Below are 18,614 nucleotides of genomic sequence, written 5' to 3'. Positions count from 1 at the left end.
CTCCTATAGCCGGATAGTGGCTGGTCGGCGCCTTTGGCCTCCGCCAGTTTGCCGATCCGGTGCGCAGAACCTCGGAGAATTTGGTGGGCTCGTATCTGCCAAGAGCACACACCTCATCTTCTTGTGGGGCTCCCCGTCACCCTGCGCCAGCCTTGACCGGGGTAGGGTGCGAAAGAGTGGCACCAGGATGGAAACCTTTGTTGACGACCTAGGCGATCCTTTACGAAGTATTATGGATAGAAAAACGAACCAAAAAATCGTTTACGGTGTAGGGGAGGCATATCCCAGTATCGACGCAGCCATGGATTGTGCAGCGGGCCCCGCTGCGTCGTCATTGAGCAACCATCCGGGGATGGGCCGCTAGGCCTCCGGACACGTTCATGCGTCTGACGAAGGGGACACGCGAATCGGGAGGTCTCGAAGAGGGTCGGAGGAACCCGACGTTATGACCATCGGCCCGTGATCTTCGTGGGGTGATGGGTACCGTCGTCTTTTCCGTCGTCGACGTTGCGAACAAGGGTCTTGGCCCCCGGGACAGTGACCGGCAGTGGCGGAACAAGGACAAGGACTTTCGCGAAGGTGGCCGCTCGGCCGCCGGTGCTTCCCCGCACGGGAAGGAATCCATGCGAGGAGCGGGCAGCGGCGATGGATCCGGAGCTATCGGGGCAGGAAAGAGATGTAACGCTTGTGGGCGAGACGCACGCGGTAAGAAAGTGCCGGACCTTCCCCGACTCCCACGGTGTGCCGCGGTATCGCTCACCGAGAGGGACGGCTCGGGCTTCACGTACAGGGATACGGTATCGGTGGTGAAGAGGGAAGTCAAGTTCTCCGAACTCGACATTACGGAGTTAAGACCAATGGGGGGGATCACGGGGGCGCTGCTGTTCGAAATCTCAGGACAGGATGCTGGGAATGATGATGGAGATACGGTGTAGTGGAGCAGACACAGACAGGACGGAGCCGTGAGCTTACCCGAAACCTCCGGAAAACTGAAGAATTCAGGCAAGGAAAGTAATCACAGTGAAGGACTAGCGCCCGTGAATGCAAAGCGGGTGTAGGAACCCACGAAATCTGGTGTAGAAGGGCGCTAAAGGCGGAGGTAAACCGAGTGCGAGGTTATGACGGAGGGGTAGCCATATTGGGACGCTTGACGACAGTACCGCCACACGGGCTACCCGAGGAACTACACAGACGCAGCCATATTGGCACGTGCGTCAAAGCGCGCCGCGCGGGCCATTTGAAAGCGGCAGCGACTAGCGGAGCAGCAAGTGTGAAGGAAGCGGCCACATTTGCGCCCACTGGCGAAAGAAGACGCAACGGTGGCGAAAGATAAGGAGGTAGGGGAAACCGTCGGAGGCGGGGGCGAAGCGGAGCTGGTTGCCGAGCCGTCACACGTCAGCACCAGGAGCATGAAGAGGGCGGCCCTGACAAAAGAGGGGCCGTCCCACCCCACACTGGACACAGAGAACCCGCAGACCGAAGAAACGACGGAGGAAGAGGACCTAGCCCAAAAGATGAGAACCGCTACTACGGCAGACATAGGAGCGGAACTGATCCGTCGGGCCGCAGAGATGACCAAGATTATCGAGACATCTCGCAACCTCAAGAGTACGCAGGAGGAAACGTTGAAGGAAGTGGCGAGGACTATCACCGCGGGCACAACAGAGCTGGTGAGGAGAATAGACCCCGCCATCGTCGCCCTCGCTATACGAACGAGGCGCTCAAAAAAGAACTGGCCAAGCCCCCCCCCCCCCCCCCCCGCAGAGAAGAGCAGCGACACGGCGCGTCTCGCCGCAATCGAACATGAGCTAGGGGAGATAAGACCCTCGCTGCACCGGCTGGAGGAACGCCTCCAGAACATGGAAAGGAAGGAAGAAAAGGAGGTCGCCCCGGACGAGAGCGCAAGGAGGGTTGAGATCGGAGCCCCAAACGCTCCATCGACCAAGGGAGGACAAGCGGCTGCCACGGAATGGCAGACCGTCGGAAAGAAACGGAAGAAGAAGAATAAGGGGGAAAGAAAGAAAGAAAAAGGGGGCAGAGAAGAAACAATCGGCCAAACCAACCCCCGGGACAGAGGCGAAGAGCCCCAGGAAATCCCCAGAGAACGCTCGAAGAGAGGGAGGCAAGATGCCCCTCCCACATACACCACGATCGTCAGCGGTAACGATCACCCTGACAGACAAATCGGGAAGATCCTACGAGGAGGTTCTGGCTGCGGCCAGGAACAGCGTCTCCCTGGCCGAGATAGGCATCAGCACGATGAGGATGCGAAAGAGAGTCACTCTGGAGGCGTCATTTTGGAAGTCCCTGAGGATCAGGAGCGGAAGAAGGCCGCAGCGCTCGTAGCATGCCTGACGCGGGCTCTGGATCCGAACAAGGTCCGTGTGGCGACACCCTTCCGAGCCGCCGAAGCAAGGGTGTCAATGATAGACGTATCAGCCACCAAGGAGGAAATCCGGAACACCCTGGCGAAGGAGAGCGGCTGCAAGCCGGAGGACGTCCGACTGGGAAAAATCCGCCCCGCCCGAAACGGTCTTGGATTTGTGTGGATACGAGGCCCGGCCAGCGCAATGAGGAAACTGGCCCAGGCTGGCAAGGTCGCCATAGGGTGGTCAACGGCGAGGGCCGAAGCCATCGCGCGAAGATCTCTACAGTGCTGCAGGTGCCTGGAGATCGGGCACGTAAGGAAGTTCTGCACCGCCAAGGAAGGCAAGGGGCACCTATGTTTCAGATGCGGCAAACCAGGGTACCAAGCGAAAGCATGCACTGCCGCGAGCCCGAAATGCCTACCCTGCGAGACGCTTGGAGCACCATCCGGGCACAGGATGGGTGGACCGGCCTGCCCCCCCCCCCTCCGAAGAAAGGAATAAAAGGAGCCACCCGCGGATCCACAGCTGCAAGCGGCAACGGGGAAGGCTCCCCACCGCAAGGCGACCCTAAACCCGCGGACAAAGAAGCTGGCACGGAGGAAGCCAGAGAAGCGATGACGCTAGGGGGCTGAAAATGCGCATCCTCCAGACGAACCTAGGAAGATCAAGACGAGCGCAAGACCTGCTCTACCAAACCATTCGGAAGAGCACGGTCGCCCTAGCGGTGGTGGCGGAACCATACAGAGACCCGGACGCTCCGGAATGGGCCGGAGATACAGACGGAATGGTTGCCGTCACCTGGACATCAACGCCCGGGGCGTCCGCCCACGGAACCCTGCTGAAACGCGGCAACGGATACGTCGCGATCGAGTGGACAGGAATGGTGGTGGTGGGTGTGTACGTGTCACCCAACAGCGGAAAGGCAGCATTCGAGGAATTCCTGGACGGAGTTGGCGACTGCGTCAGGCGACGACTCCCCCGGCAAGTGCTCGTCCTGGGAGACTTCAACGCGCACTCCATGGTATGGGGGAACGCCAGGACCAACGCGCGCGGCTGCACGCTGTCAAACCGGCGAGATGCGCGCATCGCGCCGCGCCGGCTAAGCGAGCTGCCGCGCGAAAGGGCAGGTTCAACTTGTCCAAAGATCCGAAAGGGGAGGGCAGGGTTTTTCCAAGTCGCGCGTCGACCACCTGCGCGCCGTTCCCCGGGCAGTGGCCGTCAGGAAGTGGATAATAAATTACCGAACATCTATAGAGTGAAGCCAGGATGAGTTTTATACTCCAGGAATGGCGCGGTCGGCCCCAAGCCGAGCCCCTTATACGCTCAAACTAATTGTGACACGAGCGTGGATTAAGCGCAGCACACGCTGGAATACTGCCCGGCGTGGGCGCGGCCGCGCCTCGTCCTCATCGTGAATTCAGATGGGACCTTTCGCTGCCGACGATCCTCGAGGCATTGTTGGTAAGCGAGAGAAGAAGGAGGGCCGTGACCTCCTTCTGTGAGCAGGTTATACTTCGGAAAGAGGCGGCGGAGAGGGTGAGGGTGCGGTACTCTTACCCCGAGAGGCCGTGGACACGCTTCGGTGAGACACGCTGGGTCCGTCGAGCCTCCCGGTGGGGTTCTAACTTAGGCGCTGGCAGCTCAGCGCTTCGGGGCCGCAAAGCAGTCCGGTAGGGGAACCGGACTGCCTGGCACGGCGACTCCGGCGACGAGGCGCGGTGTGACGTGGCCACACATCGCTCCATTAGGAGTCGTATTGTGCGCGGGGAGGGGTCCAGTGTGTCGTTCACACCGGTTCCCGGGCCCCTCTCGATCGCAGCCGGGGCGGTCATCGTGGAGGCTTTAGTCGGTTGGAGTCCGGGAATCCGGCAGTACCACGCCGCTTTTCCCATTTCCTCCACGTTAATAAAAAAAAAGTCCATTTAATGAGACACGTCAGAGATCGAAACAGTAAGAAGTTTTTTTTATTATTGTTATTTAATTTGTACTTTACAATTTATCCAGCTGAACATACGGTACAATTTTCTAGCTTAAAAAGTAAGAAATGAGTGAAAAACTCGACAAGTTTGACCATCAACCTAATTTTCTCACACATATTCAAGATTATTCGTAACCAATTTAAACACTCATATTCGGAAAGTATCCTTCAAAAAGATACTTAGATGGAAGTTCGGGATTTGGAGTGGCCACCTGGTAATTACCGCGACGCCTTGTATGAACCAGATGCGATTCTCGGGCTGGACGACCGTCAAAGGTTTACGCGACCCTAGTGCGGACCCATCATAAACAGTGGGCCTATTGTACAGTCAAGGTGCTTTAGGACCACACTTGAAGAACCCATAAAGCACGTAATTTCTTTATTTTATGGTACATCTCAGGAAGACCGGAAACGCGGCTTTTCCCCAAGTGCAAGGTCACCCGCACACGAACCATTATTAGGACGATCAGCCCATCCTTAAACATACGTCTTTACCCAATGATCGGTTAGAAACAGACTTGAGACACACTCACCACGAACTTTCCTCTACGACAGCAACACCACCAAGACTCACTCTTGCACCAGTATTCTAAGAGTCAACATCTTGTAACAGTATTCAGTCAGTGACAATTATATTTAACAGGATAGCCAGTGAACTCAAAGACATCTGTATTCAGAGTTATTGAGAGGAATAAATAAGGTGAACTAAACCTTGCTCTTTACATTTCTTATAATCCTCCACCTTGGACGCGAATAACGTTCAAGGCTGGCGATACTAACCGATCAGTTGTACCTGGCTGGTCGCTAGTTAGTTGAGCGTTGCAATAATGGATTCATAGGGAATTTCAACAATTTTTTGTTTTTTGTTTGTTCATGCTAGACTGCATGCCAATAATGAAATACATCGCACAAAAGGTTCATAAACTTGTACGCTATCTGTTTATTCGACCAGTCGCGGAGAAACGCGATCGCGAAGAAAACGCGTCAGCGAGAGGTGTAAGTTCTCGCTACGATTCTGATAATCGACGCCGCGAATCAGTCGTTCTCCTGTTTTGGTTAGGATTACAGAAATAGTTCAAATGATTGTAACACTGAATTAACAGGGTTAACTTATATAAGTTATATAAGTTATATATAAGTTATATAAGCTTGTATTTTAACAATATTTAAAATTATAATGAACACGACACAAATGATTTAACGTTTGGTTAGTTTGTTATTGTAATTCGGCCCGGCTTTATGATATTTCTCGATGTATTCATTTGATTAAGTGACCTAGATTTTATTCCTCTGAACCTCTCGATGCATTCGGTATGAATCCTTAAATAGTACTGACTGCCCTATGATTTCTTCCTTTGTCTTCTCTGGGAGAACCCACTATGTTCGGATCTCGCAACTGTTCGCGCCTATGATTACGTATGCCATCTTCTTTGTGTAGATAAAATAACGGATAGAAGGCGAATCAATGTTTCTAGAACTCGCTGCTTGACGACAACTATGCGTTTGTGACATCAACCACATCTTAATCTGCACCAGAGATAAGACATCGACCCCCGAGCTTCCGACTCTTTTGCACACGTCACCACCTTATCATCATAGCCTATACCGAGCCTATGACACATCTTAATCTACATCATAGATAAAACATCGACCCACGACCTTCGAACCCTTTTGCACATCATAACCTACACCGAGCCCCTCAACATCCCCAAACCAAAACGCATATAAGCCGAGACGTCAGCCAGTTCTTGTTCAGCCTTTCTCTAATTCAGTATTATTCTACCTCTGTAAAAGCATTGTAATCGTAGTATTTATAATAAAGTTCGATAAAAAAAAGTTAATAATTGGGTTACGGTTCAACCTTCTTTTCTTTTATAATCGAAGTTTCAAGTTTATGTGACACGTTTATCGTTACTTTGTGTATATCTCGACGGTCATATAAGACGATCTGTCTGCGACACTGTAGTACTAAGAGAAATGGTTAGAAATACAGCATTGATAGTAAGCCTCGGGGCGTAATAGGTTGCAATTAATTCTCCTTTAAAGTATTTCGGTGATGAACTACGCATTTTTATCCTCCTGTAAGGTATTATATCTGCATGTATAGAGCTGTTGTCACGCGAGAAACAATAAATTTAACGAAAATGTTCGGTAGTAAGCTTCTTCGCGCAAAATAAGGAACTACGGGAATCAAGTTCCTATTTGATCGCCTGCGTCGTGAAAAAGAAAAGAGAAATTTTCACATCGACAATCACTTATTCATGGTATATCAGAGAGCACATCATATTGCATTACAATGAAATGGCGACTGCTACTTTCGAACGTTTGTTTCGCGCAACTTGTTGACCAGCGTCTTGGTTTGAGGAAGGCGTTGTTGTGGATTGATATATTAAGTGATGTTAGCAGCACTGCTAAAAATTTCCATGTAGTAGCAGTAGGTATACATTGATGTGTAACGCGACAGCGCGTAAAAGCAGTGTATGTTTTCGAATATCAATGCATATCAAATGCAACATGGTATACTGCGTTCGGTGAATACGAAATAGGCTGCCACGGTAATTTGAATTCCGTGAACGGTTTCAGATTTTCACGTTAACTCGAGAATAGATAATGAAGAATTTAATTAATCTGAAAAGGTGCAAAATGTTTGACAAGATGTTGGGATTTGAAAATGTGTTACGACGCCTAAAACATCTGCACGCCAGCCCGCGCGACCGGACAACAACCGACCTGCGTAACGGCACTTCGACCCTCAATAAACCTAAGGACCCACCATAACTTTCACTTCCCTGCATTGTTTCGCCATATGTCTTCAATCCGATTGTCTTGAAGAATTGCTAAAGCCTAAAAATATGCTCGAAACACAGTCGGTTTTAGAGGTGTCCTTGGGTTTATTAGTCGCCTTTAAAACACGGAGAAAGCGGGTATGCACCCATTAGGAAAACCCGAATAGCCCTGTAATAAAACAGGCTAGGTTTTTCTCACACACACAGTCATTTACGCACCACGATGGTAGAAGACTCCCTACTCATCCCTTCGAGCAGTAGTGCAGCATGACCAATCGACACCGCGGTTCGTTACCCTCACTTTTCCTAACGAAAGTGGGACCAACGAATCCGCGTTCTTTAGGCACAGGGGCACACCCACACCGAACTTTTCTTCCGTATTAAAAAAAAGAGCGACAGACAGTCTACCAACTAACGCCTAACGCTGCAGTCTACACATAGCGCAAGAGTCGCATACCTCACGCAAACTTTTGTCGGTTCTCGGTGTTGTCGAACATACATCTTCTCTCCTCAACATATCATAGTGCTAAGTCCATTGACACATTAATTCCATTAGAAGAGCCCTGTTCTAGCGTACATATCTATCGCATCTTCGTGCGACAAGTTGTTAACTATTTATTTCTCTACGTCAGTGTAACTAAGTGTTGGGAAATATATACTTTATAATACTGTGAATCCCAGTGTTATACCAACTCAATCACCCCTTATTATCTCAACGGAAATCAGGGGATCGATCAATTCGTGGCGTCGATTGTTATAATCGTAACGGGGATTTACGACCCCCGTTAACGTTTCTCCTCGCGATTACGTCTCCCCGCGATTGGTCGAATTTACATGGTCCTTCGAGCCGGATTTCGTGCCACCAAAAAGTGCACTGACCAGTGACTATACAGTGTCGCGTGAGATCCAAGTTCCAACCACTTAGTCAACTGATCAAGGGAACCGCCATAGGAGAGAAGCACCTCCGTCGCTCAGCATCTACACGAGCCCACGCCGCATTGTAACGATTATCAACCAAATCCCAGATCAACGTCCATTTGATCAAGGTAAGGTCGTTCATATTATCAAAATCAAATATGGCCCAAGCTGAATCAATCAGCACGTTACGGCGGAGACGAGGCGTCCTAGCCCGTCGACTTGCAACCATAAGGCGCGAACTCGATGAATACGAAGCGTCTGGGAAGGCAAACAGAATCTTCCTAGCATCTTGCCGCAGCTCGTTCGATGAGCTTTGGAGGAGGATACTCGAGGTTCAAGAAGAGTTAGGTGTGGTAGATGAGGGGGAAGATGCGCGGGTAGATTCGTTATCACAAGAGCATCGGGAGCTTGACATGCGGTTCCGAGAGCTCTTTGAACAAATATCAGCACCAACCCCGTCGACTACAACAAGAGGTGAGACATGCCGGAAACCAGAGCCGACCACCGTTCCAGAGGTCCGCGTGCCCCAATTCGACGGTGCCCTCGAGAATTGGACCTATTTCTACGACATGTTCACATCCATAGTGGACCGTAACGAAGGTTTGACGAATGTCCAAAAGTTCCAGCATCTACGCTCATCTATAACTGGACGGGCCGCACAGAGTATCCAGTCATTAGAACTCACAGAGGCCAACTATTCCATCGCGCTTGATACACTGAAGGACAAGTTCAATTGCCCCCTCCAAATCTGCATGCGCCATTGGAATTTGATGCGCAATTATCCGGAAATCAAAAAGGAAACTCCAGAGGCCCTAGAGGATTTGTTGGAAACCATCAGTGTAAATCTAAAGGCGCTCGAACATCTAAAGGAGCCCGTCACATCAAACATAGCGATGATCGAATTGATCGCGTCGAAGTTGCCCTCGTCCAGCCTGCGTAAATGGCAACGCACACTGCCCCGCCAAAAGGTGCCATCCTATCAGCATCTGATAGACTTTCTCAAAACACGGGCGAACGGGACTCAATTCCTCTCTAAAGAGAAGGAATCAAAAGGGTCAACACACAAACACCGCAGTCAGCGAACAACCATACCGCATGGGCGAACCCTTGCTACAACCAGCAGAACGGTGGTGTGTCCGACCTGCAACGGACCTCACGAGATCAGACACTGCAAAATCTTCAAGGCCAAATCAGCGACCAAACGTTTTCAGATCGTGAAGAAGGCATCGTTGTGTATAAATTGCCTAGGCACAGGACATTCGCCGACACAATGTACATCGGGTTCGTGTCGTATCTGCGGTCACCGACACCATACGTATCTACACCGCGAAAAAACCCAGGTAGATTCATGGTCGTCGAGCGGTCGATCTTCGAGCGGTCGATCTTCGAGCGGTCGATCGTCGAGCGGTCGATCGTCGAGCGGTCGATCGTCGAGCGGTCGATCGTCGAGCGGTCGATCGGCAAGCGGTTGGTCGCCGAGCAGTCGGTCGTCGGACAGTCGCTCATCGAGCGGTCGGTCGTCGGGCAGTCGCGCACCGAGCGGTCGGTCGTCGGCCAGTCGTTCATCACACAAGCGAGCCTCCACCGAACAATCACCATCGGCATCATCGAAGTCGCGGTCGTCCCACAAATCGAGGCGAACATCCGACACTTCACGGAAGCATACATCTTCGGCTCCAAGAGGTACGAAAGAGCATTCCTCGTACGAGTCACGCTCAGCCCGGATCCGGAACACCACCCCAACCGCTTCATCCAAGTCCCAACCGGGGCAAAACTGACTGTCCGAGACTACGACAGCAAGGGGGATCGGACTAACAAACACATCTCCCCACACCCCTCTGCATCATGATCTGTTGGCCACAGCACAGATCAAGGTTTTGAACAAACAGGCACAACCAATCCGAGCCCGAGCCTTACTCGACACTGGGTCGAGCATGAACTTCATGACCGACAAGCTCGCGAAGTCCCTCGGTATAAAGCAAAGGAGATGTGCGATCCAGATCGGAGCCCTCGACAATTTGAGCACCACGGCAAAACGTTACACCACGGCCACCATCACGTCGACGGACGGCAAGTATAAGAAGACATTGAAATTTCTTGTTATCCCGGCCATATCGATCCTCGTACCAAGCGAGCCCATCGATCCCTCGAGTCTGGGATTACCCAGAAATATTCAACTAGCCGATCCACAATTCCATTGCCCAGCCCCGATCGATGTCTTACTTAGTACCGGATCAACATTTGCGTCGCTGTGCATCGGGCAGGTCAATCTGGCACAACCAGGCGAACCTGAGCTACGTCTACAAAAAACACGCTTCGGCTGGGTAATCGGGGGGAGTCCCACGTCCCAAACCGCGATAAATACGTTCCACGCAACCACAACGGCTCTGCAAGAGGACCTCGCACGGTTTTGGGAGATCGACGAGGGACCGGCCACTACTCATCTTTCGGAATCGGAACGACTATGTGAAGAACATTTCCGAAACCATGTCCGACGAACCAAGGAAGGCAGATACATCGTTGCATTACCATTCAACGAAAAGCTTTCCTCACTAGGGTCATCGAAGGCCGCTGCAATGAGCAGGCTCGCCTCTCTTCATCGCCGATTCCAACGCGACAAACAATATGAAACCGCGTATAGTGCTGTGATTCAAGAATATTTAGACTTGGGTCACATGACGAAGATCAACACGGATCACGCCACCGACCACGGATATTATTTACCACATCACGGCGTGACCAAGGAATCGAGCGACACCACCAAGCTACGGGTTGTGTTCGACGGCTCAGCTTCAAGTACCACGGGAGTGTCTCTAAACGACGCCCTTCATACGGGTCCGAAATTACAAGAAGACCTGAGGAACATCCTATTGAGATTCCGGTCATTTCAATATGTCCTTACCGGCGACATCGAGAAAATGTACCACCAATTCATCCTACGTCCAGAAGATCGTCCCTATCAAAAGATTCTGTGGCGTGCCTACAACGGAGAGATCGAAACTTACCGACTCAACACCGTAACGTTCGGTCTATCCGCAGCCCCGTATCTGGCCATACGATGTCTCAAACAGTTGGCAGAGGACGAGGGACCTCGATTTCCGAGAGCAGCGCAGATCCTACGGCGAGACTTCTATGTCGACGATGCGTTGACCGGAGCCGATACGAAGGACGAAGCCCTATCAATCAGGAATGATCTCACGAAATTACTTAAGCTAGCCGGTCTAAATATCCGCAAATGGGCATCAAACGATCGGGATCTGCTGAGAGGGCTACCTGAGGAAGACACCAAGCAGAAATTACATCTCGGTGAGTCATCCACGTTAAAAACACTCGGCGTCTTTTGGGATTCAGCCGACGATACCATACTATATTCGGTCAAGACGAACAGTGACACTTCCCGAATCACAAAGCGATTAATCAGCTCAGTCATCGCACAAATCTATGATCCACTAGGATTGCTCGCGCCGGTAATCGTTCGAGCAAAAATGATTTTGCAACAAGTCTGGACATTGAAGGTAGATTGGGACGAATCCCTTCCGACAGACGTACACACAGCATGGATCAAATACCACACCCAATTGCCGTTGTTAAATGCGGTAAGGTTCCCTCGGAAGACCATCCTAGAATCCGCAACGAAAATTGAGCTCCACGGATTCTGTGACGCTAGCGAAAGGGCATATGGGGCGTGCGTCTACGTGCGGACGACTGACCGAAAGAACAATATTTGGACTCGACTCCTCACGGCGCGGTCGAAGGTAGCGCCGCTCAAATCGCTCTCCATACCACGTCTCGAATTAAGCGGGGCACTTATTTTGACGTCCTTGATTTCGTCAATACAACAGGCCCTGACGACCAAGATATCGCGGATAGTATACTGGACTGACTCCACCATCGTACTCCATTGGATCAGGTCTTCACCGCACACCTTGAAAACATTTGTGGCGAATCGAGTCGCTGAGATACAGACCAAGACCAATATCTCCGACTGGCGTCATGTGCCTACCGACGATAATCCAGCGGATCTCATGTCCCAAGGCCAGACGCCCAAGGAATTCCTATGTCCGTCCATTTGGAAAAACGGGCCAAGGTGGCTCCTGCAAAGCAAAAGCTATTGGCCGGTCTGGAGCCCGACACCGGTAGTCGACCTCCCGGAGCAAAAGAAGACGATCTGTCTGAGGACGAGTGTTAACGACAACACTCTCCTCCATCGTTACTCGTCTTGGCCAAGACTAATAAGAATCGTCGCCTGGTGTCTTCGATGGAGACATAGGCAACACCGATCTGCCCATCTCACCACAGACGAACTGACTGCAGCGCACAACAAACTAATAAAAATACTACAATCCCATCATTTCGCGCCTGAAATTCGGATCCTCCAAAAAAATCGAAGCGAGGACGTTGGAGGGAAACTACAGCCATTAAACCCCTTCCTCGACGAAGATGGGCTACTCCGGGTAGGAGGGCGACTAACCAACTCCGCCATACCCTTCAGCCAAAAACACCCGATCATCCTACCGAAATCCCCGCTGACAGAGCTAATTATAGAGCAAGAGCACCGGAACAATCATCACACAGGGACACAAGCTACACTATACGCGATGAGACTGCGCTATTGGCCGATCGACGGCCGTAGCCAGGTATGGCGCACTCTCAGAAGGTGCGTCCGCTGCTGCAGAGCCAACCCTCCACCAGTGGAATACTTGATGGGTGATTTACCAGAGGCGCGTTATAACAGTGCAAGAGCTTACGACCATCGTGCGCGAGTTAATTCAGTCGCTAGTGCAAAAATCGAGTTTGGAACCTAACAATTTTTCGCCACCGCGTTTTAACCCTGAAACCGCTGGCTTCGACTCCGCTGAATGGTGCGCAGTTATCAATCTGATTATGGAGGAAAATCCTTACACGGCAGTGCCCTGAATATAATTCCAATAACGAGTGTTGAATCGACTTCTACGTAGTGGAGCCACCAACTTGTAGATTAAGTCATTCGGGTGAGTCGTTTTCATTTTACCCTGATTTTGGACCGAGCGTTCACTAATTAAAGAATTCGTAGTCTTGAGATTTTCTGACAAAGGACGATTGATATAGTAATAATGCGAGGAACAAGAAATATTTGAACTAAACGTACATTTCAAATCTTGTCCGTTGCAGGTGTTGATGGTTAGAGATAAATTTTTCATGTCCTCGCTGATAGTTATTTAAAATATGATATCGCGATTGATCGTGAAATTTTAAATCAAGGTTTTGACGTAGTATTATATAAAATAGCGTCGCTATGTACAAAACAAAAATAATTCATGCCTGTAATAAAACCGCTGAAAACGAGATCGATGTTAATGAAGTTGACAACGAGGTACGTGGTAGTGATAAAAGTCGATTAATCTTTTTTTTTCGAAAATTCAGAGATTCATTCGTTACGGGTTTCCTACGTACTCGCGTAAATACAGGTCAGTTAGAAATACAATTAATTGATCCTAACATCACCATACAAAGAGGACCTGATATACTTCGCGAGGAAGAGCGCAGAATAGTACATGGGAGAATAAGCGAATTAATTAGAGCCAAATATTATAAGGCTTAGTAATTCACCGTTCGCGAGCCCTATGTTATTCGTGAAGACGAACGATGGTTCAGATAGATGATTGGTAGATTTTCGAGAATTAAATAAAAATACGGTCGCGGATGGGTATCCTTTCCCCCTCATTGCGGACCAAGTCGCGAGATTGCAAAAGTGAGATATTTTATTAGTCTGAGCATGGCCGGTGGGTTTCTCCAAATCCCTATTCATGCTAATTCGACAGAATATACAGCGTTCGTTACCCCCGACGGGCAATGCGAATACATAACGATGCCGTTTGGATTGGAAAAATGCACCCTCCGTTTTTCAGAGGGCTATTCTTTCTGCCTTAGGTGACCTCGCGTATGCATACGTTGTTGTTTACTTGGATGACGTCCTCATTATTGCCGACTCGATAGATCAAGCTCTAAAAGGATTGCACACCGTATCAGATACCCTTGTAAAAGCCGGATTCTCCTTTAACTTTTCAAAATATTCTTTTCTAAAGACATCGGTACTCTATTCGGGATATCTAATTCACGACGGAGAAGTTCGTCCCAGTCCGGGTAAAATACACGCTTTGAGTTCTTTACCTGCGTCAACGACCGTCACACAGCTCAGGCAGTTCATAGGTTTAACCTTTTATTTCTGAAAATTCGTCCCTAAATCTTCACAGGTAACGAAACCCTTGTATGCACTCACTTCCGGTAATAAAAACATAACTCGGACGGATAGGCATGAAAAAAAAGACGCGCCGGTGTTAATGGTATTTGACCCCAACTATCTGATAGAACTTACAGACAGACGCTAGTTCGGATGGATAGGGGGCTATTTTAATGCATAAGACGGAAGGGAAAAAATAGAGTAATAGAATATTACAGTATAAGAACTAGTCCTGCGGAATATAAGTATCATTCATAGTGATTCGAAAGAATATGCCACTGTTTTGGTCGACGACTTCACTAAATTCGCATATCTGTATCATATTCGAAAAATAGATTCCCTTAGTACCGTTAAAGCACTTAAGTACGCTATATTTTTATTCGGCAGTCCTTGCCGGATAATAGCGGATCAAGAGAGGTGTCTTACGGGTAAAGAATTTCAAGATTTTTGTCAAGATAAACATATTAGACTCCACTTAATAGCAACCAATGCTAGGAGGGCCAATGGACAGGTAGAGCGTATTATGGGTGCGCTAAAATCATATGTTCACAGCAATAGAAACGACCGGGCGGTCTCGGTAAGACGCGATTGGGGAAATACAACTGGCTTTAATTTGCACTACCAACCGCGCGACTAAGTCGAGTCCATTGGAACCGCTAATCGGAAAAGCAGCAAGACCCTACGGCTTTTCCCTACCCAACAATATCGAAGAAAGAAAAGTAGATATCTCCAATGTAAGGCAACAGGCAATAGAGAATATGGAAATTAGTGCTAGGTACGATAGACGTGGATTTGACAAAACTAAAGATAAGTGGTTAGGTTTAATCTCGGTGATTTTGTATTACGCAAAAACGAGGAAGGAAACTAAACGAAGTTAGATTCGAAATTCAGGGGTCCATTCATGATAGCAGAGATTTTGGAAGGAGATAGATATACTTTGAAAAATTTAGACGGCAAACGATCATATGAGGACAGACATGACAGACTGAGAAAAATGCCAGAAAGTTGCGTCCCTGCCGGGTTGGACGTCTGTGGTGATGACAACGACGATGATAATAACGATGCAAGTACACGGACCTCAGAGGATCATTAACACCACGTTGTGGTCGTCCACCCAGTATGATGCCCTGCGCCTTCAAAATATGTCCAGTGTAACCTCCTATATATATGTCGGATTCACAGTAGGAATAAGGTTGGGGGAGTCGGATGTGTCTTCACGGTTATTAGCCATTGCGGTGGTACAGCACAGATGTATTTTATTCCAGCAAAAGGGGTACTTACAAACTTGACGGTTGATCACGGCAGTTAGGCAGTGACGATGACTTCAGGTTATTTGACGAATCCACGGCCCACGGAATGACCAGTATCAGCGTAACTCACTCGGCAATTCGTGTAACGACTCACTAACTAAAAACTCTCTCAATCCAGATGAAACCACCCTTATATACTGTCTCCGCTTCTCGGGTCAATCCCTGTTTTTAAGGAGAGTCATAAAATCATTCCGTACATCTGACAGGTACGCGGCCCTCCCGTGACCGTGGCTACGTCTTTTTTTTTTTATTAACGTGGAGGAAATCCGCACGGACACCAGGTCGCTTCTGGGGAAAAGCGGCTTGGTAGTGCCGGACTCCAACCGACTAAAACCTCCACGATGACCGTCCCGGCTGCGATCGATAGGGGCCCGGGAACCGGTGTGAGCGATACACTCCTCCCCCGTGCGCCTAATACCACCGCTTGATGGTGCGGTGTGTGGCCATTGTCACGCCGCGGCTCGTCGCCGGAGCCGCCGTGCCAGGCAGCCCGGTTCCCCTACGGGGCTGCTTTGCGGCCCCGGGGCGCTGAGCTGCCAGCGCCTAAGTTTGCACCCCACCGGGGGGCGCGGCGGACCTAGCACGCCTCACTGAAGCGCGTTCATGGCCTCTCCCGCACCCTCACCCTCTCCGCGGCCTCTCTTCGAAGCATAACTTGCTCACAGAAGGAGGTCACGGCCTTCCTCCTTCTCTCGCTTACCAACAATGACTCGAGGATCGTCGGCGGCGAGAGGTCCCATCCGATTTTCGCGAAGAGGTCGTGGCGCGGCCGCGCCCACGCCGGGCAGTATTCCAGCGTGTGCTGCGCCACATCCTACCCGATTCGGTACAGATACTCACCGAAGCAGCCGTGTCCGGTGAGCACCTGTGTCACCCTGTATGTCAGGGGAGGTCCGCCGCCGTCCAACCAAACGTCCCAGTTTGGAAGGATGGCACCGAGGACCTTTATCCCCGGTGCACCCGCTCTCGTGTCGAGGCCGGCGCGCCATCTGTCGAGCAAAGCTCGCCGAGCACGAACCCTCACGTCGGCGCCCGCCGGGCCCACCCCGCCCGACACACCCCGAGTGTGGAGGTAAATCTCGCGACACCTCAGAGCCTGCAATTCGAATGGGGGAAGCCCGGCGAACACCGCCGCTGCCGCCGCCGAAATAGTGCGGAAGCCCCTCACTACCCTGATGGCCACCGTCCTGTGCAGCCTCCTGATCGCTAGGAGACTGCGACGATTGGTCATCGGGTCCTCTGCCTAGATCGGAGCTCCGTAGAGGAGCTTCGATCGCACCACGCCGGCGTACAGCCGGCACACTCCGTCCTCGAGCCCGCCCAGCCGAGGGAGCAAACGTCCTAAGGCATTCGTCAGACCGCCCTCTCCGAAAACAGTACTGGCCGTCGTGCAGTTCGGGCACACTCCGGGACAGATGCGACTCCAAGTGGGCAGCCACCACTCTCTCCAGCAGCTTGCCCGCCTCGTCTAAAAAGTACACTGGCCGGACGACGGAGGGCGAGTCCGGGGAGCGCCCCGGCTTCGGCAGCAGGACCATCCGACCCTCCTTCCACGGCGCGGGGAATTCATCCCGAGACAGGCACCCGTCGAACAAACGCATTACTCTCGGGGCCAAGACGCCGACGACGTCCTTCCACAGGCGGGCCGGGACTCCGTCGAGACCCGGCGCTTTCCGCGCTCCGATCCTCCCGACGGCCCCGGCCAGTTCTTCCTCTGTGACCCTCAATTCCGGGCTCCACCCTCCCACGTGGCTCTCCTTCTGGCGGTGGATGCTCCTACTCCTCCTCGTCGGTAGGGCTGCCATCTCCCTCGTTCGCTGCTCCCGGAAACAAGGTTCCGACGACCTCGTCCACGAATCGAGGGTCCATATTCTCCGTCAGGGAGGCGGCCATGGATGGAGTTTGTTCAATACCATTTTGTAAGGGCGCTCCCAGGGGTCAGAGTCGAGGCTGGCCAGAAGCTCCCAGGCCCGCCTCTTCGCCTCCTTGATGGCTCGTTGCAAGAGCCTTCGCGCTTCGCTGTAGGCCTCGTACAGATGAGCCACCGTATCTTCGTCCACCCGCCGCCTACGGCGGGATCTGGTATACCGGCGCCGGGCGCGGATGCATGTCTCGCGGAGACGAGCTATCTCCTCGGACCACCAGTACACAGCGCCGGCGCGGCACGGGGCTCCAGACCGCGGCATACACGAATCGCAGATCGCGTGTATGTCGCGCCTCAGCCGGGTCGCTCCCGCTTCCGCGTCGGTCCTGGATTCTTCTAACCAACCGACGGCTATAGCGGCCGCCGCCATGAAGTCCTCGTCGAGGCGGATCACCGCCCACCGCGGGAATCTTCTTCTCCTTCCCGGTGGACCGATGGGCCCGTGCGCACCCCATGCCCATCGCGCCGGCAACCGGCACCTCCATCAAGATGTAGAGGTAGTCCGAGAGGGTCTCCTCAGGGGACACCGGAAACACGGCGGGATGCGGCAGGGTTTGCCCATGTGAGGTCCACTATGGACTCTCCCCACCACGCCACGCACGTGCTGGACGACTCCCGGCTCATAAGCCGCAGGTCGAGTGCGGCCGCCCAGTCCTGTACGTTGCGTCCCCTTCCGCTGGTCCTGCGGGAGCCCCACGCCGTTGAGTGAGCGTTGAAGTCCCCGAGGACCAGTGACGGGCAGAAAGGAAGCATACTCTGTCCGGCTGATGTTGGGCGACACGTAGACGGCCACCACTGCCTGGTCGCCCCATTTCACGGCCACAAAGGCCCACCCCCGCTCGATCACCGAGCAGGAGGGGCACCCCGCGATCCCGGTCCAGAACACGGTGACGGAATCGATCTGATCCCCAGCGCCTCGTGACGCGTCGGGAATGCTGTACAGCTGGGCCACCGCCGCCGGAGCAATCCGCCGCTCCGTCAGGCTCTGGAACATTAAGTCCTGAGCCCGGCGGGAGCGGTTAAGATTGCACTGCAGGAGCCTACACTGCAGGAGCTCGATGACGACGCAGCGGTGCCCGATTTACAACCCGCGGCTGCGCCGGTACTGG

General features: G+C 51.8%; 2 protein-coding genes across 2 annotated transcripts; both read left to right on the top strand.

Annotated features, from left to right (window-relative positions):
• The first annotated feature begins 1,409 nt into the window (after positions 1-1,409).
• Positions 1,410-2,870, top strand: LOC126878190 (uncharacterized). The gene has a single exon (XM_050640749.1). The coding sequence runs from the start codon at positions 1,410-1,412 to the stop codon at positions 2,868-2,870; it is 1,461 nt and encodes a 486-aa protein (XP_050496706.1).
• A 5,339-nt stretch (positions 2,871-8,209) lies between these two features.
• LOC126878189 (uncharacterized) lies at positions 8,210-12,856 on the top strand. The gene is made up of 2 exons (XM_050640748.1): positions 8,210-9,332; positions 9,915-12,856. Exons 1-2 carry the CDS (start codon positions 8,210-8,212, stop codon positions 12,854-12,856), a joined length of 4,065 nt encoding a protein of 1,354 aa, XP_050496705.1.
• The last annotated feature ends 5,758 nt before the right edge of the window (positions 12,857-18,614 follow it).

Source organism: Bombus huntii, chromosome 2 (genome assembly GCF_024542735.1).
Source record: "Bombus huntii isolate Logan2020A chromosome 2, iyBomHunt1.1, whole genome shotgun sequence".
NCBI classification, from domain to species: Eukaryota; Metazoa; Arthropoda; class Insecta; order Hymenoptera; family Apidae; genus Bombus; species Bombus huntii.
The sequence above is the reverse complement of the archived record's forward strand: the minus strand, read 5'-3'. Positions and strand labels throughout refer to the sequence as shown.